The sequence below is a fragment of the Leucopleurus acutus genome (assembly GCF_964270905.1).
Source record: "Leucopleurus acutus genome assembly, chromosome: 19".
NCBI classification, from domain to species: Eukaryota; Metazoa; Chordata; class Mammalia; order Artiodactyla; family Delphinidae; genus Leucopleurus; species Leucopleurus acutus.
The window spans coordinates 51,694,170-51,713,405 of NC_139161.1; the positions used below are offsets into that span (position 1 = coordinate 51,694,170).

At 54.1% G+C, this 19,236-nt stretch overlaps 4 protein-coding genes across 6 annotated transcripts; 1 reads left to right on the forward strand and 3 right to left on the reverse strand.

Annotated features, from left to right (window-relative positions):
• Positions 1-657: 657 nt before the first annotated feature.
• Positions 658-2,692, reverse strand: GABARAP (GABA type A receptor-associated protein). The gene is made up of 4 exons (XM_082860135.1): positions 2,475-2,692; positions 1,850-1,928; positions 1,593-1,711; positions 658-1,147 (listed from the first exon to the last, which is right to left on the reverse strand). Exons 1-4 carry the CDS (start codon positions 2,562-2,564, stop codon positions 1,082-1,084), a joined length of 354 nt encoding a protein of 117 aa, XP_082716261.1. The 5' UTR covers positions 2,565-2,692; the 3' UTR covers positions 658-1,081.
• Positions 2,693-3,761: 1,069 nt separating this feature from the next.
• Positions 3,762-10,263, reverse strand: CTDNEP1 (CTD nuclear envelope phosphatase 1). Its single transcript, XM_082860586.1, has 8 exons — positions 9,473-10,263; positions 6,781-6,847; positions 6,568-6,686; positions 6,296-6,367; positions 5,549-5,665; positions 5,209-5,320; positions 4,705-4,789; positions 3,762-4,410 (listed from the first exon to the last, which is right to left on the reverse strand). Exons 1-8 carry the CDS (start codon positions 9,572-9,574, stop codon positions 4,350-4,352), a joined length of 735 nt encoding a protein of 244 aa, XP_082716712.1. The 5' UTR covers positions 9,575-10,263; the 3' UTR covers positions 3,762-4,349.
• Positions 10,264-10,774: 511 nt separating this feature from the next.
• Positions 10,775-16,019, forward strand: ELP5 (elongator acetyltransferase complex subunit 5). Of its 3 annotated transcripts, none has more exons than XR_014326950.1 (9): positions 10,798-10,870; positions 11,023-11,083; positions 11,170-11,250; positions 12,817-13,037; positions 14,152-14,333; positions 14,685-14,780; positions 14,926-15,026; positions 15,122-15,203; positions 15,670-15,765. XR_014326950.1 is itself a non-coding variant. In XM_082860687.1 (8 exons), exons 1-8 carry the CDS (start codon positions 10,825-10,827, stop codon positions 15,782-15,784), a joined length of 903 nt encoding a protein of 300 aa, XP_082716813.1. In that variant the 5' UTR covers positions 10,775-10,824; the 3' UTR covers positions 15,785-16,019. The 3 variants fall into 3 exon arrangements, 1 of the variants encoding a protein (XP_082716813.1); XR_014326951.1 differs by having other exon boundaries at positions 15,131-15,203; XM_082860687.1 differs by lacking the exon at positions 15,122-15,203 and having other exon boundaries at positions 10,775-10,870; positions 15,670-16,019.
• Positions 16,020-16,306: 287 nt separating this feature from the next.
• On the reverse strand, positions 16,307-18,586 carry CLDN7 (claudin 7). Its single transcript, XM_082860854.1, has 4 exons — positions 18,026-18,586; positions 16,977-17,141; positions 16,770-16,854; positions 16,307-16,685 (listed from the first exon to the last, which is right to left on the reverse strand). The coding sequence occupies exons 1-4, from the start codon at positions 18,246-18,248 to the stop codon at positions 16,523-16,525; spliced, it is 636 nt and encodes a 211-aa protein (XP_082716980.1). The 5' UTR covers positions 18,249-18,586; the 3' UTR covers positions 16,307-16,522.
• Between the last annotated feature and the right edge of the window lie 650 nt (positions 18,587-19,236).

The window sequence follows — 19,236 nt, forward strand, 5'->3', positions numbered from 1 at the left end:
GGGAAGAGTGCGCTCAGGCTCCTGGGAAATGTAGGCTGGGCGGGGCTAAGAAAGAAGGGGACGAAGGGAAAGAAGGGATTAGAACTTTCGGCCACCATACTGCCTCATTCTGCGGCTTCTTTCTACCCACGGGGGACCGCCCCACTTCCGGCCAGACACAGAAAAGGCTGCTGGGAGATGAAGTTCTCCCGGTGATAATGGCTCCCTCCTCCCCGTGTTCTCCCTCTCCTGGATTACACTCCACTGGATCCCTCACGCCGGCACAGAGTCTGTCTAAGCGACATGCATCTGAGGACAGAGTCCTTTTACTAGCTCCCACACTCGAAAATCTCCTTCACCCAAAAGATTATGACAAACTTGGATGGTTTATCTAAAGCAGGTGCTTTCAAACTTCCACAGAAACCCACAGTAAAAAAAAAATTTTCTTTTATAACCTCAGGACCCAATCCATACACACGTATATAAAACTGAACTTTCATGAAATGATACTCAGTATTCCATCCATCACAACAAAAGCACACTTTTTATGCACAAGGAAAAGCCCAACATAAAAACAAACCAAAATATACCACTATCCCTCCAACCTCCTCTTTCCCCACCACTGACGAGGGAGAACAAAAGGGGGAGGGGAGCAACACAAAGAAAAATCCAGTTCAGTTCGGTGGTTTTCTCTTTATTGATGTGCCTCCTACCTCCCCCCACAATTTCAGTCCCTTCCATCTACCCCCAAAAAAGAAGGTGGTGAAAAGAAGGGATTGTTGGGGTTCTGAGCCCCTTGGGCAGTTAGAAAGGGAAAAGAAACCAAAACAATCACCAGATGTGACACAGATTGACAGTCAAGAAGTCTAAAGCAGAATGGGAAAGGTGGTAAAGGGGAAGAATGGAGAAAGAGTGGGTACTAGAGGCCATCTCCCACATTAACTCTTGTGTTTAAAGGGGCTGGAAGAGAGTCTCAAACATTAGGAAGTGCAGGTCCTGAAAAAGGGAGGTGGTGTTTGACCCTCAAGGAGGAGCAGGTCAAGGAAGGGGGGCCACCTCTCTCTTTGTAGAATGGGACCCCCCCACCTTAGGGACAGCAGCTTCACAGACCATAGACACTTTCGTCACTGTAGGCAATGTATAGAAAGAAGTCTTCTTCATGGTGTTCCTGGGGTGAAAGCAGAAAGTAACAGTGTTCAGGCAACTGGGCCTTAGTTACTTGAACCACCCACCACCGGGGCAGATTCTTCCAAAACCATTCTTTTTGACTCTCCCTCTCACTTGCTCCAGGCCCTAGATGTTGAACAGTATTATTCTAGCCAACAGTCTTGGGCAAAAAGACCTCAAACTGTTCTCTGCTGCCTTGGAACAGGGAGGGGCCTGGGGAGAGTCTGCATCACAACAGTTGTTCCAGCTCACTATTCTCTCTTCTTTCTACTCCCACGGCCCTGTCCAAATCCCCAACCCAGGACTATGTGGAAATTTTAAGAGCAAATATAAAATTGAGAGCTAAGTAAGCCAGTTTGGTCCAAGAATTGCTGACTTAAAACTTTTTCCCTCTCAAGTGCTTCCAACTCCTCTCCAAAGCCTCCACTAGTTCCCAGGCACCATACCTGGTATAGCTGACCCATCGTGGCACTGGTGGGTGGAATGACATTGTTGACAAAGAAAAACAAGGCATCCTCAGCTCGGAGATGAATTCGCTTCCGGATCAAGAAGTAGAACTGACCAACTGCCAAAGATACAAGGCCTGATAAAGTCAGAGATCACAAATGCCCTCAAAAGAACACCTTCTATGTGGAGCCTCCTCCCACAGAGACTGCGCTCCCACCCCCAGGAAGCAAACCCGGGTATTGGGTCAGATTCCCACCTGTAAGATCAGAAGGCACCAGATATTTCTTTTTGTCCAGGTCTCCTATCCGAGCTTTGGGAGCCTTTTCTACTATCACCTGTTAAAGAGAAGGTTAAAATTAGGAGACATTAGGTATATAGCCCGACAGCTCCACCTGTCAAGAACTCAAACAACAACATTCCTAGCACCCACACCTACCCCAGACTCATTTCTCTTTGTCTCTGAACACGCGGCGCAGCCCTGAGTAGGGATTCTGACCCCACTGACTCAAATTCACCTAAACATCCAGGATCCCTAAACAGGGCGTCATAACAAACCGTTATTTTAATCATAAGGGGATGACCTGTCTGGGCCGACTACAGCTTCAATTTCAAAAACCCCATGTGAAGCTCAGACTGTCAAACGCCCCACAGCTTCCCACATGAATCTCAAGGTCTGTCTCTCGCGTCTACATCCTCTCACCCCCAGCTCTACCGCTACCCCACTCCTTTCACCTCCGGTCCCAGGGACAGCAGTTTCGGTCTCGTTCCCAACCCCGCCACAGCCGGCAGCCTGAGGCCCGCGCTGCGGGTCCCGGACTCAAGCCCGGGCTGTGGCGTCAGCGCCAGCGCCCCGCGCCCTCGGCCCTGGCTACTGTCCTCACCGGGACCCGGTCCGGGTATTTCTTTCGGATCTTCTCGCCCTCAGAGCGGCGCTTCTCGAACGGATGCTCCTCTTTATACACGAACTTCATCCTCCCGGGAACCGGGCTGGACCGGGCTGGGCTGAGGGAACCCGGGGGGGGCCGGGATGGGGGGCGGTGGCGACGGCGGCGACGCGCGGGCGGATTCGGCGGAGCGATCCCGGGACTTGGGCCACTTCCCTATTCACCAACCCCGCCCCCGACCAGCAGGAGCCTCCCCGCCTGCTATGTTACGCCGCTAGCGCAACGGCCCTAACGCCACTAGCGTAGCACCACCTACTGACCGCCACCCCCACGCCGTCAGTGCGATAGCTTTGGAATCAACTTGGAGGCTACGCAGGCGGCGTAGGAAAGACTGTTGGCTTTTGCTATCGTCGAAAATAACTGAAAACCCATTTTCCGAGTTCCCCCCAGGAAGGTAATGATGAAAATGGCTGGAAGATGGTAACCGTAATTTGAGACTTGGCTCTCCAAAAGTTCTTTTCGGAAATAACGTACAGGAAAAAGAGCAGATAATTACAAGGAGAGCTATTCACGAAACGTGTTGGTACGTTGAAGGCGGCCGTTGACACCAAAACAAAGTAGTACCCAAGCGGAGGAAGTGGTCTCCGGAAATAGAGGGCAAAAACGAAACGTATGTTTGGAGAGACGCACGGAACGCTTAGGTTCCAGGGGTGAGTGGACCAATAGGGACTAGAGAGGAGGTCCGAAAAGTAAGGGCTACGTCAGCGCGGAAGAATACTGCACTGTCTGTACCCGAGAATCATGTGATCTCGGAGAAGGGCGGGGCGTCACGTGGCGGGTGCGAGGAAGTAGAGCCGGCTTAGGCTTCGGGGAGGAAAGCGCTGGGGAGGTGGAGCCCCGGTGCTCGGCCTGCCCGCCGGTGGCGTGGAGCACCCCCCCTCTTCCCGCCCCACGCCGCTCAGGGGCAGCGTCTGCTTAGCTTGTTCACGTCAACCCCCTAGACGAAATGCTGGCTTTGCCGGCGCCCAGGTCTCTCCTTTCGTATTTCTCCGTCCTACCGCACTGAAGCTCACGTTCCCTCAGGACACACAGTTGTCCTTTCACTCCCCGACAAGGGCGCCCATCCTGTCACTAAGTCCCTTTCCACCAGGGAAAGCTACCACCACCATTCCCCCTACCCCTCGGGTCTCCAGCAGCCTCTTTTCCTTCTGCCTAGGGGACAGGGTGGGTGTGAACACAGACCCCTCCCTTCATTTCCCAAAACCCCAGAGAAGGACCTAGGGCAGCCTTGGTTTTAAAGTTATAATGCATGGTTTAAAAGAGAGAAAAGAAAAAAAAAGAAAGCTGGTTACAGGTCTGAGGGAATCTAGGAAGAAGGGAAAATAGAAAGTAAGGGAGGGGACAAGTTTGGGGAAAATCCAGTGGCCCAAAATCCCAGTTTCCCACCCACAACCCAGCCCTTGGAGTGAAGAATTAGATCAGTTTTGTACAAGAGTTTTTAAAAAAACAAATCACAACAAAGCTGGCTTGGCTTCTCTTTGAGCCTCCCGGATTACCGAATGTCTGTCTCCCACTCTGGCCAGTCCTGTCTCTCCACCAGACACTGTTGCGGCTCTCCTAGGCCTCCGCTTATGTCCCAGTCTGGGGTTTCCAGGGAGTGCGAACACGAAGTTAGAGTGAGGCTGCTTGAGAATCTGGCCCTTGTGTCCATCCAGACTCCATATGGAGTGCAGGGCTCCCAGGGCAGAGAGGGGTGGGAGGGGCAGACCCTGCCCAGGCAGTCCTCACCAGTGGACAGGGCACCAGACGGCATCCCGAGGGCTCACCCTCCCTTTCCCCCCCACCCCAACTCAGGTGGAGGGGGAGCAGCTGTCACCAGAGCCTATGTTGGTGAAGGTTTCGGCTCAGCACAGAACGAACATCAGCGGTGAACCTGGGACAACAATAACTTGCATTGGTAGAGTCCTTATGTTGATATCCTCACACTAGTGTAAGGCAGCCTCACGGAAGACGTGGGGTGGAAAGGATCACCGTTTTCACATGAGACAGGTTCAGTTTGCCCAAAACCCAAAGGCTAAAAGTGATGAGTTTTAAAAAGACCTTGTTCAAAAGTAATATTCTTAAGGGAAAAGAGATAAGTAAAGTAAAACAGGACAAACTTTTATTCCTTCTTGGGATCCCCCACCCGCTTCTCTCCTCAGAAATCTAAGTGTCTAGCTTCCCTTACCTGAGGGCATCCAGCATCGGAAGCAGGTTGAGAAGGGCGGTATCGCTGGGGTCACTGAACCAGGATTTGATGGGGATGGCATTGTCTAGAGTGGGTGAAAAGGCACATGAGAAGAAACAAAGGATTCAAGAGAGATAGGGTGTTTTTCCTTTTATTTGGGGGTGGGTTTCATTACTTTAAAATATATATCCCCCCCGCAAACTGAATGACCTAAGTAAAACCTCCTTGATTTATTCTTCAAAATAAAATAAAATTTTAATCACCGTATTTCATACTAGGGCGAGGCTTCTAGTCAAACTTACTGCCTTGTGTGTACCTGAAGCAATTTGATATGAGAAATCTGATTTATGAAATGGATATGGCGGGGCGGGGAACATCTCATTTAAAAGAGAAACAACTTGCATCCTGACCTACTGTAAACCAGGGAATCCCAGCTCCATGCATTCAAAATACCTACTCAGAACCACTTCCTAGTCCTGCCAGACTCACCACCGTCCCCTGTACCTGGATGGCTCCTGTAAGCCCCTGGGGAGTTATCCAGGATCACAATGCTGGAGAGGTCACTGTGGACCACAGAGAGGTCCTTGATGTAGCTGCCCAATTCCAAAGTGCAGTGCTGGAAGGCAGGGTGAGCTGGTCATCAAAAGGAGACTCGCCCTCTGTGATTGCTCCCCCAATCCCAACAATGCCCACAGGCAGCCAGTTCTCACAAAAGGGATTATACAGTATGCCTCCCCGACACCCTCAGAAGGTTCCATTCCAGGGCAGTTGCCTTAAACTCAGGTCCCTCCCTGATGGCCTGCCTCCCAAGCCTCACTCTTAGACCTGGACGCTAGCCCCTTACCTGTCTGTAGTATCTCCTTTTGAGAATGCTTCTGCTATTATCCAGTTTATCTGCCACAGCAGAGCCGTAAATTTCCATGCTTGCTGTGAACACCACCAGCTCGTACCACTGGCTCACCTAAAAGAGATTGGAGGAGAGGAAGGTGTCAGAAGAGATGATCATTCAGACATATAGATCCCTTTTACTAAGACTCTAGCAGAGTCCTTCAGGACTTCCAACAACACTGAATGTCTCTGAGGACACAAAATTCTGAAACTGTCCTCAAACTCAAGAGTCTTAGGCACCATACACCCTTAAGATTCACAGATGCAAGAACAAAAGAGTGGGAAGGGGCTTCCCTGGTGGCGCAGTGGTTGAGAGTCCGCCTGCTGATGCAGGGGACGCGGGTTCGTGCCCCGGTCCGGGAGGATCCCACATGTCGCGGAGCGGCTAGGCCTGTGGGCCATGGCCGCTGGGCCTGCGCGTCCGGAGCCTGTGCTCCGCAACAAGAGAGGCCGCAGCAGTGAGAGGCCCGCGTACCGCAAAAAAAAAAAGAGCGGGAAGGCTGTGGAAGAATAGAATTGCATCAGCAAAACAAATGAACCCAAACTATCGAAAGCCATTCTCTGAGCATCCTACAACCTCCCCTCTCCAAAACTGCCCTTACCCATTTCTCCTGATCCCTTACTTCCTCCAAATCCTCTAAATTCCCTGAGCCCTAAAACCATTGCTTCATCACAGAGCTGCCTTCAGCTTCTGCAAACTCACCACTTCCAAGAAGAAATCCACATGGGGCCTCTTATGTACAAAAAACCGGACGGGATGTTTGTCTATTACCACCTGTAGAGGAACACAGCAGGGCTGGGAGAAGTCCTGAGCACCACAACACAGGCCTAAAGGATACCCCCCACCCTCCCACTGCCTGCTTCCCTCCTTCAGGCTGCCAGAGGACACAGCCAGGGATGAGATGCTCTGGGACTGGCAAAGAATTGAGCAGAATAACAGACGTAACCATTCCATCACTTCCCAGCCCCACACACCTTGAGAATGAAGTCAGGAGGCGTTCCAGGCCGGACTGTAGGCCTCAGGACCCCATCGTGATGGGAGTGAATAAGTGTCTCATCCAGATCCAGCACCAGGATCTTCCTCTTCACCTGGCCTGAACCACAACGGGAAGGGGTAACACCAACCAACCTCCAGCCAAGACCTTGAACCCTACCTCAGCTAGGGTTCCTCCCAGTCAGCATACTCACTTAGCCGATTCCGGGACACAGGAGATAAGGGAAGGATGTCATATCGAACAGTTTGGTACTGAATTACCTAGGAATAGCAAGAGAGAGGTTTAGAACCCTTGACAAGGAAATCTTCCCCACTAGTAATAGGAAGCACGTGTTGAACATTTACCATACACTGGGCATAGTGTAATTTAGGGTTGTTTCTTTAATTCTCAGAACAACCCTAATAACAATATCATCTACATCTTAAGGACAAAGAAACCAAGGCTTGGAAAAGTTAAATACTTTGCCTAACACCCCACAGCTAGGAATTGTCTTATGTAGCAGTTTGCCCCTCCAGTTAGAATGAAAGCAAGGATTTTGTCTCAATCGTGGCTGTATTCCTAGAACACTATAGCAGGGGTGGTCACTTACATTAGAATCAATGAAATGGTGGAGGCAGGATTGTACCTGTGCAGTCTGATCCAAGAACGTGCCCTCTTAACCATGATGTTATCCTGCTACATGGAACAAAGAAATGCGTGGCCCTCCCCACCTCCACCTCAAGAATTCTCTGTGACACCTCTCATCACCTCCTGTTGGGAGCTGAGGGCCTCAGATTCCTTAGTGGACAGGGCGTAGGAGTCAGGAGGGGAGGTCCTTGGGTCACTAAGGGGAACAGAGAATGAGGGAATCCAGGGGTTGTCAGGTCAGCTAAGTTCCTCTGGCTGGGGGCCACCAGGCCTATTTTAACCAGCCACCTGTCCATTTCTGTCTCTACTAGCCAAGTCACAAGTTGTAGAGAACCTCAGCCCTCTGAACAGCCTCCTTATCCTGGTACCCAGGGCAAGGCAGAGAACACTGGAAAGCCCCACTCACCAGGCAGACCGATAGAGTATCAAGAAGGCCAGAGTGAAGTAAGGGCTGTGAGTGGGAGGTGAGGAAGGGACAAGGACATCACCATCTCGGCCTTCCAGCTTCTCCAAGCCTTCTCTAGAGGCTCCTGTTTCCAGCACTCAAATCTCTCCCATGCAAAGCTTGGCAATTCCCTCCTCTGCTCTTTTCTTCTAAGCACAGTCCGTCCCTAGGCCCCAAGCCTCACGAACCAGGCTCTCCACGTGCAAACCAAAGGGCTCTCTCCCCCTAATCCCAAGGCATGTGCCCTTCTTTTCTCTCGGGGCTGCGATGAGGGCTGCAACAGCTCGGGTGTCCTGCCCTGCTATCTCGGGTTGCACATGCGGGGCATGTAGGGAATGCTCTAAGCATCTGCCAGAAAGGGGGTGGGGGGAGAAACCAGATTGGAAAGGAAGGAAGGGAAGACAAAAGGCTGTGGGGTCAGTGCTGCCCAGAGGAGAGCAATTTTGCAAGGAACCAGTCTCTGCATGGGCTGGAGCCCATCCCTGCACCCAGAACAGAAAACTGCTATGTTAGGGGAAGAAGGGGAGATGCTCGGAGCAAGGCCAGGAAGAGAGGACAGCAGCTAACACGTAAGGAAAATCCCAGGAGCTAGTCCCCCACACATCTCCGTATCTCTGACCCGATTCTTCTTGGCTCCTAACCCTTATCTCAGGGAAACAGCCCTGCCTACAACCATGACCACCCTGAAACAATCCTCACCCTAAACCCTAAATCAGGAAGTGGAAGGAGTGGAGTAGTAAAGGAGACACTGAATCCAAGGCCATTCCCCAAATCAGTAAGTCAACCACCACTACCACTCAGGGCTTTCTGGAAGTTCCTTGACCTAGGCAGCCCCTACCTGGTTTTATTCCTTCATGTTTTATTGAGGTATGCCTGAGTACAGACTGGAGACCCTCTGCACCCCAGCTCACCGAATCCTCCCCAGACTCCTTCAGAGGATTCTCCCCCGTGATGGTGAGAACACAGAGCACATTAAATGATGTTAGCCTAAGGAGGTTTGACCTTGGAGAAAAGCTATGGGGGAGGAAACCCAGAGATACACTCCCCACAGTATCCCTCACAATGCTGGGGTCTCCTGGAGAAACAATCTGAGAAGCGTGCCCTCAGATTCAAACCTTAAACTGACAAGCACCGTCTTCTGATAGGGACACCCAAACTTTAATGTGCTCCCTTCCACAACTAAAGATGCCAATGATAAATGCATCTTTTTTAATCTCAAAGTCTTAATAAACCCAAATATTCACACTCACACTATGAAATGAGTTTTCAGGACCTTTTTGGAAGAGTTCCCTTAATTTGAACTGCAGGGGTTTCTCCTTCACACCCAGGGCTTTTCCCACGTTCCCATCCTTGTTGGTGACATACGCCCCCCACCCACCCCCACCCCTGGCACATGAGCCTGTCTCTCCCTTGTTATGAGACCAAACACACACGGAGGTTCCAAATAATAGGAGGGTCTTTCACAAGCCCACATCAACAGACCTGCTGCCATCAAACAGGTGTTCCCCGCCCCTCGGCTTCTTTAGCAACAACTCTAGCTTTCTTAAAGAGCACCCCACCCATCACCCTAGCCCCCAAGAGTTGCCAAATCCTTTTCCCATCTAGCCCCCCTCCACCATCTCGGTTCTACTACAAGGGTCTTCCTCTTCCCCGTCCCACCCCATGCCCAGCGACGGGTGCTCTAATTCTCTAGCGATAAAAGCTGCCGCCGGGGCTCAGTCTCTAGGCCCAAACAGAGGCCCGAGACTTTCCAAAAACCCTCGAGCACCGCTGACAGAGGTCCCCACCACCACCAGCGCCCACCCAGGCTCACCGTGCGGATCTGCCTCCGCAAAAGGTAAATGAAGAAGCTCCAGAGCTTGGCGGCGAAGGCCACGAACGTGCGCAGCCCCAGCAGACACTGCGTCCGCATCATCCCGATGACCCCGGCACCGCCGGCCCCGGGGCCCCCGCGGCCCAGCTCCGCCAGCCCCCCGGGGGCAGCCCCCCGCCACCGGGAGGGGGAACGGGGGCCCCGAGTGGCAGGAGAGGCTGCAGAGAGGGGCACGGAGCGGGCGGCTCAGAAAGCCACCCACGACGAGGGGAAAGCCCAGCGGAACGGGGAGCTGGGGGACAGGCGTGGGCAGCCCGCGGGGGCCCACATGGGCGGGGAGTGGCACCGACGAATTCGCGGAGGTTGCGGGCCGAGACAGGTCGGGCTACGATGGGGTCCTCCGAGACCAGGAGGGAAGGGGATGGAGAATTGGGGGAGGGGGCTGTGGGGGAGGGGGCTAGGGAGAAGGGAGGGAGGGAGAAGGAAGGGGGAGGGGAAGGGGGAAGCGGAGGGTGGCCCGCTGCGCAGGCGCGCTAGGGGGCTGCCCGCGGGAAAGGGGCGGGCGGGGGCAGCGGCGGGCGCAGGGCCGCGGTGGCGGCGAACGGACCGGCTGAGCCAAGGAGTCGGGAAGGAGGGGAGGGGGAGCCGAAGGGCGCGGATGGCTGGACTGGAGCGGCCTCCCCCTCCCCGAGGTCGGGGGTGCCTCAGCCGCTAGGAAGCGGGGTTGCAGCCTCTGCAGCTGGATTTCCCACTCTGACAGGCGCCATTTTACCGCCCAAAGGCCTCCCTCCTTCTTTCTTCCCCCCTCCTCTTCCCCTCTGACGCTACTTCCGGTGGTGACGTGTATTCGCTTCACCGGGGCTGAAGTTCCCCCTACTCTGTCTTCGGGGGTGGGGATAAGGAAAGTGGAGCGTGCTCCGAACAAGGCCCCAGTATGGCGCATGCGCGGAGGGTGGTGCTGGGGCGGGGCCTAGGGCAAAGCAGGCCCGCCTCGAATTGCATGGGCGGGGCGGAGTGACATCACTTGCGCCAGAGGCTCCGACAGTAGGGCGGGCTTGCGCGGCCACTTGCCCCTCCCATAGACAACTGCCCCAACGGCTCTTCCCGCCCTAGTCACGGTAAAAATGTAGAGAGGGGCGTCGTCCCTGCGTCTGTGCACCAGGGCTCAGGAGGGGTCGATCCGCGTGAGCCTTCCTGGGATAGTAAACCTAAGCACCACTCACGCCAGGTTACGCCAGGTCTTAGTGGTGGGAGAGATCGTGGATGCCCCGCCCCTTCCATGTGGAGGGGCGGGGCAATGGGTAGTTACGCCATCAGAGGGCGTCCGAAGAGGGACGCGACGCATTTTGGAGATGCTGGAGTCGCTCTTGGCTCTTGGTGGCCTGGTGCTGCTGCGGGGTGAGGGTCACAGACACAGGAGCAGGGCCCAAGGGGCGGAAGTGGAGAGGAAGGGCCGTGGGTAAGAGGCCAGGGGTGGAGGCCGTTACCGGTTCGCGAATGCGAAAACCTCAGTGTTCTCAGGCTGTTTTTCCGTCCCTCGCTCTCCCCAGACTCCGTGGAGTGGGAGGGGCGCAGCCTCTTGAAGGCGCTTATCAAGAAATCTGCACTGTGGTGAGTATCCCGCAGTGTCTCGCTGTCCTACCCGAGAAGGGAGCCTGGGCCCCACTCTTTGACACTCCCCCTCATCTCTGCCTCAGTGGGGAGCAAGTCCACATCCTGGGCTGTGAAGTGAGCGAAGAAGAGTTTCGTGAAGGTTTTGACTCCAATATCAACAGCCGGTAAGTACAAATTGGAAGAGATTTAATTGAATTTGGGACCTCTGTTGCTGAGGAACTCCCCTTCCAGCAACAGGGGCAAACCTGATATGTAGTAGCAGCTACTTATTCATCGAATGGATATGCGTTTTTCAAGAGGTAGGAATTAGTAAGAGGAATGATGAAGAGTAGTATCTGGAGAATCCAAAGCAGGGACCATAGAAGATGAGAGGAACAGAGTAATAAAAGGCCGACAGTACAGGTTAGCACTAGAGGCTGGACTGGAGAACAAGAATAAACGTGTGCTGCCTTTTGAGTTATTCAGAATCTGGTGATCAACATGCATCAGCACTAACTGCAGGGTACATAGGGACTTGTCCTACAGGCAGAAGGAACAGTTTATGCAAAATTAGAGAGGTATGGAAGGCATACCTGTTCATGGGAGATGGAAGAGCTTCCTGAGGTCAGACAGAGAGAGGTACCTGGTAGTAAAAGGTCTTAACAGAGCACGAAAAGGAAAATTTGGGAGGAGAGTGATAACATCATACTGGTTAGAAAGACTCGTCCAGTGACCACAGTGTGGAGAATGGGTTAGGAGGGGGCAGCCAGGAGATAGGGATACCAGGTGGGAAGGCTGTTGCAGTAATGCAGGTTCACTCAGAGGTATAAGTACCGGTTAAGAACTAGTTGTGAACCAGGAGCTGAGCTAGGCTAGAGCAGTGAATGAAGCCGACATGATTCCTGTTCCAGTGAATCTTAGAGAATAGCGGTAGGAGGCGACAGAGGCCTGGCTAAAGACAGTGGCAGTAGGGATGGAGAGTTTAGGACAAATGTAAAAGGACTTTAGCAGGTAGAATTTCCAGGGCTTAACAGACTGATGTGGGGTAGAGGAAAGCAGCCAGATCAGGAGGTACCTGAATCCACCTATGTTGGGTGGTTAAGAAAGATTACTTCCTGGTCTGGTTAGCTAAGTGGATAATAACAGTTTACACCTGTCTGTTGAGCCCTAATTTTGTATCAGCTGTTATAGTAGAGGTGATGCTGTAAAGATGGCATTCACAAGAGAAGCAGAAGAAAGGAGATGTCTGGGAACAAGTTCTACCACTGTGAAGCTTTCCCAGGATTTCTAGTCCATGCCAGTCTCTTTTCCTGAATCGCTGTGTAATCTGTAGTTAGTACCTCAGGACTTGATTCTTGACCTTCTCTAAGCTGTCCTACAGGCAGGAACCATGTCTCAGGTCCTCTCTTTTCTCTTTATCCATTCGAGAATGATACACTTTAGGCATCACTTAGTACTGTGCCGTCAGGAGGTTGGTATTCCTATTTTATAAATGAAGAAACCGAGTCTTACAGAGGTGAAGTAACGTATCAGTTAGGTGACCTTGGACAGGTAGAACCAAGCTTGCAGCTCAGGGCTGCCTGATGCCAAAGTCTGTGCTCTCAATTACTGTATTCTACTTCTCAGTAAAAACTTTTCACTAATGTTTAGGATATTAGTGAAAATTGAGAAACAAGCTGCAAAGATCAGAAGCTGAATTTGGAGATTGGGGGAAGGGCAGTAGGATCATGCCTTTCCGTTTCTCTTTGCAGGCTGGTTTACCATGACCTCTTTAGAGACCCTCTCAACTGGTCAGAGACTGGGGAAACCCTTCCTGGGGGTCCCCTGGAAGCCTTGAGGGCCCTGTGCAGGAGGACAGATCCTGGCCCTGTCACTATTGCTCTCGATTCCCTCAGCTGGCTGCTGCTTCACCTTCCCTGCACCACACTCTGCCAGACTCTGCACACTCTGAGCCATCAGGACTCCTGCCATGGTGAGACTCTTCCTTCATTTCTTCCCACCATAAATTCCCCCTGCCAAGGGATGTGCCCCTTTCCACCCTAACAGGAAACATATCAGGGATCTCCAACTGGACTTTTTCCATCTCTTTAGCCTTTATTCTAGTTCTTGGTTTCTTCATAATGCTATCTAATTACTCTTTTTTTTCTTTTCCAAGTTTTTTTTTCCCTCATTCATTCATTCAACAAACATATGCATACATACACTGTATCAGGTAGAGTTCTAGATAATGGAAAAATAAAGGCTAACTGTAGTCAGCTCCTTGCCTTCCAGGAGCTCAAAATTCTGTAAAGGTATAGACAAGTAAACCAGCAATTACTAGACAGTCTGATAAGGACCATGATGATAAAGGAACATGCACAGAGTACCTTAAGGAAGGAATGTCTTGAAGAGCAAGGGCCATTTTGTCCAGCTGGGGGCACTGGGACTAGCCCTAAAGTACAGTGGGTACTAGAATGGGCTTTAGAGTCAGATACCCAGCTCGGTATGCAGGTGCTTGGTCTCACAGTGCTTCTGTTTCCTCAGTAAAAGCCAAGGAAGGAGGGAGTTTATAGTATGAAGATGAACCACTTGGAATTGCTTTTTTTGTGGATCAGATATGATCAAATGTCAGCAATTTCATACAGTCCAACCTAAAAATGCAAGTATTTAGTGCGGTGCCTGACGCTTTGTAAATGCTGCTAAAAAGGGAGGGAAGGAAAGAGGGGATCTAAGGCACTGACTGGGATCTTGGCAAGTTCCTGACACTGCAGATGGTTCAGTGTGTAAGAGATGAGGCTGGAAAACAAGCGGAGAACAGATGCTGAAAGTGTGGATTCCATCCTGAAAGCCTTGAGGCGCTCCTGTGGAATGATGTCAGAGCAGTGCCTTGATTCGATGTGCATTGGAATAAGAAAGTGTTTCAAAGATGAGGGCTGAAAGAGGTCAGAGCAGGGCAGTGACACTGGCCGAGGTCAGTCAGGATCCTGGCAGAGCTCTGAGGGAATGTGGCCCTCTCCTTCCTTTTTTCCTCTTCACTATTTGATCCCAGGCCTCCCCTGAATGCTCCCTACTGCCCTTCGTGCACCACCTTTCTTGTCCCTTTCCAGGTGACAGCTCCCCAGGAGAGCAGGTGCATGTGCTGGGCCTGCTGCATGAAGAGCTTCACGGCCCAGGCCCCTTGGGAGTGCTGAGCAGCCTTGCTCAGACCGAGGTGACCCTGAGCGGTGCGATGGGCCAGGCTTCAGCCCACATCCTCTATCGGAGGCCCCAACAGCGCCCGACCCACCAGGTCAGAAGCACAGGAGAACTGGAGGTTGGGGTCAGAGAGGAAGAGCAATAAAACGGCTGATGCGATGGAGCACCTCCCTAGGCTCTCGTGGTTTGAGCATTGCCCTCGTATCTGCACAGCTGCCCTGTGAGGTAGATTGTTTTATTATCCCCATTCTGTAGCCTGGAAAGCTTGGATCCTGTGAGCTTAACCAATGAAAGACACTGCCTTCCAGGAGATGAAAAAGGAGAACAAGAGCTGGAAGTAGCCAGTTACATAAGTGGCTGGGAGCTGGGGTGGCAGGTCCTGGTTCTCTGGTTTGCTCAGTAAGACGAAAAAAACCTTCTTAATACTCTTCTTTCTTCTCCCCAGACTCAGTGGTTCTCCATCCTTCCTGACTTCAACCTGGAGCTCCAGGGGGGGCTGCCCCTAGAGCCCCAGCCTTACCCAGATCCTCGTGTTCCCTCGGTATCTAAGAGAGCCAGGGCCGGAACAAGGGGATGCAGTTTGGAGTCTGGAAAAAGGAGAGAGGGGGATAAAGACTGCAGAGGTTGGGGGTGGGGTCGGGGATTTCAGTGATGGGGCAGAGTGGCAGCATCCTTTGTCTCTACAGATGGACCCCACGACTCATTTGACTTTTAACCTTCGCCTGTCCAAGAAAGAGAGAGAAGCCAAAGATAGCCTGACCCTGCCCTTCCAGTTCAGCTCAGAAAAGTAAGGTTGGGGCCTCAGTGCCCGGGTCCCTGAGCTGAGCCCAGCATCTGCGCCTAAGAGGTGGGGCAACAGCAGGTTGTTGATTAACCTCTTAGACTTTATAGGGGCTGAAGTCCACTTCCAGAGGCACGTCTGGGGAGGAGTTCTCTACCCACCCAAACCCCAGCAATGGCAAAGGTCCTTTATGTCTTTTTTCTCTCCGTTAGAGCCTTGGGTCCCAGCTCCACAGATATCCCTAGAGTAATCTGGGCCTGGGTTGAGCCAGACCAGACCCTGGGGAAGCGGCCCTGTCTCCAGGCAGTGGTGCTAAGACGATAGGAAGCTAGATGGGTATGGTAGAGGCAGGTTAATAAAGGCTTAGTAGATGCCTGTTGTCCTGTGCCCAGTGTGTGGGCAGGTGAAGCAAGACTTCGGCAGGATCCTTGCCCTCAAGCTAAGAACTTAGGCTATTATGAGAGCGGTATAGGAGTATCTACCCTGTACCAGGTGGTGCTTCCGTGCTAACTAAACGAGGTCACACAAAGGGACTTAGACCAAGAAAACATGGAGGCCAAAGAGGGAGTCACTGTCAAGGAAAGAGGGTATCCAGACATGACCCATTACCCACCCTCACCAGCACCAATCTCCCTTTATGTCTTCTCAGACAGCAGGCGCTACTGTGCCCTGGGCTGGGCCAGGCTACCAGCCACATTTTCTATGAGCCAGATGCTTACGATGACCTGGACCAAGAAGACCCAGATGATGACCTAGATGTTTAACTGGCCAGGAGATGTGACTAGACTGTAATTGGAGGAAGAGGGAGACCTTGGGCCCATAACCATCCTTCCATTGTTTGCATTGGCCTTAGCCTGTCTCTGCCCCATCTTTGTTCCCTGTGTCTGTGGAGGCCGTGCCCTGTGACCCATGAGCCAGGGAGCAGCTTCCAGTGAGGAGAGAAAGTGGAATGGGGGCATAAGGGAAGGTGACACCCCCCCCAAGCCTAATAAAATCTTAATTTTTAAATTAAAAACAAAAGCTCTTTGGTTGCTATTTAAGCAAGAGTTGCGAGTGGATAGGATTGGAGGCTGGGCGGGGATGAGGGAAGCCAAGAACATGAGTTGTTTAGAGTCAATAGTCAAAAGTGTCGGGGACTGCATGACTGAAATGGTGGAGCTGGGACACCCTTGCACACCATTGGTGGTCAATAAATGTTTTTTTAACTGAAGTAGGTACACTTTAGGTTCTGCAAGGATCTGGGTTGGAAGAAAGCAGATGCCCCAAGGGAAAAAAGTCTACTTTCCAAAACATATTTTTATTACTGTACAAAAAGCACACCCTCCCCCTTTTTGTCTCCCTGCCACCCAACACCCCAGGGAACTGTACATGGTGTGCTGGGCTAGAGTGACCGCAGGCTTCTGCTCGGCACCCTGCCCACGGGTTGAGCTCTCTGCCCCAGGTCCTTTCAGATGTCTGGGGGCACCTCTAGGCTGCCAGGCTGGGGTAAGGGCATTCCCAGCTTACACGTACTCCTTGGCAGAGTTGGGCTTAGGGTAGGAGCGGGGTGCACGGTACCCAACTTTGCCCTCACTCCCAGGACAGGAGCAAGAGAGCAGTGCACCTCCCAGGAGGACCAGAGCGGACCCTGCCCAACCAATGAAGATGGCAGGACCAAACTCATACCTGTGGAGACAGAATTGGGGTCAGAAACCCTGGCCTGCCTCTTCCGACCCCAGACCCCTTAGGAGGCAGGGCTCCCTTACTTACTTAACATTCATGGGGACCAACGGGTTGTAAAAGTCTGTGACAATCTGGTGGCCATACCAGGAGCAAGCTATCAAGGCAGCAAGACCTGGAGAAAGAATGAGGATTGAGATATTGTGAGCTCCCTGCAAACCAACACCGTGCCCACCCTTACCCCTCCAGGATGGGCAAGAAGAGAGTCCTTGGGCCCACCTTGGACTTGTTGCTCACCTGCCAAGATGAAAATGATGCCTCCGGCCATGGCTGTACGGGCCTTCTTCACTTTGTCGTCCCCCCCACAGTTTGTACACTTCATGCCCATCGTGGCCACAAACGTGGCCAGGAAGCCCAGCACCAGGGAGACCACCATTAGGGCTCGGGTGGCCTGCAAGGCCGCTGCAGGAAAGGGGGAAGGATGCTGTCCTTGATGGAAATGCCAGCGGCCCTCGGATGGCTCCAGCCTCTGAGTCGCCGGCTGCACCCACTCGCCGCAGGGCTGGGGCCCCCTCGACGCCCAAGTCCCGGGCCAGAGCGGGTGGATCCCGCCCCCTCCCGACTCCGCGGGCCTTCCCGCTCCGCCCCGCCCTCTCGGCTCCAGGATCCGCCCGGGGCGCCAGGGTTTCGACGAAACTGACACGGGGAGGGGAAAGGGTGAAAGGGTACATCGAAGAGGAACCGAGGTGGTGGCCTGAGCCCCGGAAGCGGTGGTCGGAGCCCCGACGCCGCCCTCAGATCCCGGCCCTCGTCCCAGCTCTGACCCCACTATCGAGGCCACGGTTTGTGGCTTCGGCTAATCTGCCGATAAGATTAGAAGCCGCAGGCGGCGCCCCAGGACTGACAGGGTGCACGACTCCTCGGCCCTCGGTCCGACCCCGCGGGCCCCAACCCAACTCCGAGGCCTCCAGCCCGCGCCGCCTTTTGTCAGAGAAAAGGGCGGGAGATGGCGGAGGCCGTGGCCTCCTCGGGGTGGGGGGAGGGGAAGGCCCCGCCCCGGCCCCAGGACTCGGCTTCCCGGGAGGTGCTTGGGCCGCCGGCCGCCAAGCCCGAAGACTAGGCCGGTCCGTAGGCGAAGAGGGGCGCAGCCGGCCCCGGAGGCGCGCACGTGCAGCCCCAGAATCTCGGCCCGCGGCGTCCCCAGCCCGACCGCTTCCGCTTCCTCCTCTCCGCCCGCCCTCGCCGGCAACCCAGGGCGTCGGGCCGTGTGGCCTGGGGCGGGGGCCCGCGCCCACCCCGCGACCTCGGCCCTGGACGCGTCCGCCCCGTCGGTCCCGCGGCCTTACCAGGCAGGGCGAGCACCGAGTCGTACATTTTGCAGCTCATCATGCCCGTGCTCTGCGTGACGCAGTCCATCCACAGCCCCTTGTACATGGCCTGGGCGGTGATGATGTTGTCGCCGGCGTACGAGCTCACCTGCCACTGCGGGATGGCGGTGCACGCCACCAGGCCCACCCAGCCCAGTAGAGCCATGGAAAAGCCCAGCAGCTGCAGGCCCGAATTGGCCATTTCCTCCCTCAGAAAAGACGGGAGGCGCCGGGCTGGCGAGTTTTGTCCCCCAGAGAGGCAAAAAAGTTTTTGGCCGAGTGCTTGCAAATCTTGTCACCGAAGTAAACACAAATCTACCCCTCCGGCGGGGCGAGGATCTCACAGCAGAGGGAACAGGACTGGTGGCCGACAAAAGCAATCCGCGAAGACCCGGCAGTTCCCTTCGGCGCTCGGCGACCCTTCCCAAACAAAAGGTGGAGGGGCCGTGTGGGCGCGGTCCCGGGTGCTGGAAGTCCCCAGAGTATCCTGGGCTGTCGGCCCAAGGCTGCTGTGCGATGAGAGGCCGCTCAGCGGTGAGCGGGCAGGTGCGGGCGGACAGGTGCGGCGCACCTGAGTATATGTAGGTCGTCGGGGGCGCGCCCCCGCGGGCACCGGGAGCGCGAGGCGGGGAGGGACCGGAGGGGCGGCCGAGGATGACCTGACGTCACCGAAGGGACACTCACCTGAGCCGGAAGTTCTGGCCCCCACCCCTCCTGGCCCAGGTGAGGAGGAAGAAACCTGAGCACCAGGGTCACGCCCCTTCACTTGCCGGGCTTGGACCGCCGGAGGGGAGGAGGCGGAGTCTTCTCGGGAGTCCCAAGCTCCGAGTAAGCCCCTCTGGACCGGAGGTCCCTCGGGCACCAGGATGTCCCTTCCCCTCTCCCCAACAGGTGCTCTAAGAGCGCGCCGGAGCCGGAGCGGGGGGGATGCCCCAGACCTGCCTTGGCTCCACCTTTCCCCCACGCAGGGACTCTCGGGTTCTACTCTGGGCGCTCTTTGTCCCGCCCTACTTTCGCCCCAACCCTCTGCTCTTTTTCTCTTTTCCTAGCCGATCCCACCTTCAAGGGCTCTGGCTCCAATCCTGCAGAACTCCCCACTTCAGCAGCCTTATTGGAGTCTCCACCGCCAAAGCCACCTACCTCCTAGCACCCACCCACCCCTCGCCGCTGTCGCCCTCCAACAGACACCC

What these genes read in the sequence shown, in the direction of transcription:
- ELP5 (XM_082860687.1), top strand. Translation starts at nt 10,825, where the DNA reads ATGCTGGAGTCGCTCTTGGCTCTTGGTGGCCTGGTGCTGCTGCGGG. An exon ending in CCATCAGGACTCCTGCCATG is followed by an intron (nt 13,038 to 14,151) that starts GTGAGACTCTTC and finishes GTCCCTTTCCAG; the next exon opens with GTGACAGCTCCCCAGGAGAG. An exon ending in AACAGCGCCCGACCCACCAG is followed by an intron (nt 14,334 to 14,684) that starts GTCAGAAGCACA and finishes TCTTCTCCCCAG; the next exon opens with ACTCAGTGGTTCTCCATCCT.
- CTDNEP1 (XM_082860586.1), bottom strand. Translation starts at nt 9,574, where the DNA reads ATGATGCGGACGCAGTGTCTGCTGGGGCTGCGCACGTTCGTGGCCTTC. An exon ending in TGGATTTCTTCTTGGAAGTG is followed by an intron (nt 5,666 to 6,295) that starts GTGAGTTTGCAG and finishes AATCTCTTTTAG; the next exon opens with GTGAGCCAGTGGTACGAGCT. An exon ending in AAAGGAGATACTACAGACAG is followed by an intron (nt 5,321 to 5,548) that starts GTAAGGGGCTAG and finishes CCTGCCTTCCAG; the next exon opens with CACTGCACTTTGGAATTGGG.
- CLDN7 (XM_082860854.1), bottom strand. Translation starts at nt 18,248, where the DNA reads ATGGCCAATTCGGGCCTGCAGCTGCTGGGCTTTTCCATGGCTCTACTG. An exon ending in CATCATTTTCATCTTGGCAG is followed by an intron (nt 16,855 to 16,976) that starts GTGAGCAACAAG and finishes TTCTTTCTCCAG; the next exon opens with GTCTTGCTGCCTTGATAGCT. An exon ending in TTGGTCCCCATGAATGTTAA is followed by an intron (nt 16,686 to 16,769) that starts GTAAGTAAGGGA and finishes CTGTCTCCACAG; the next exon opens with GTATGAGTTTGGTCCTGCCA.
- GABARAP (XM_082860135.1), bottom strand. Translation starts at nt 2,564, where the DNA reads ATGAAGTTCGTGTATAAAGAGGAGCATCCGTTCGAGAAGCGCCGCTCT. An exon ending in AATACCCGGACCGGGTCCCG is followed by an intron (nt 1,929 to 2,474) that starts GTGAGGACAGTA and finishes TCTCTTTAACAG; the next exon opens with GTGATAGTAGAAAAGGCTCC. An exon ending in CGATGGGTCAGCTATACCAG is followed by an intron (nt 1,148 to 1,592) that starts GTATGGTGCCTG and finishes CTTTCACCCCAG; the next exon opens with GAACACCATGAAGAAGACTT.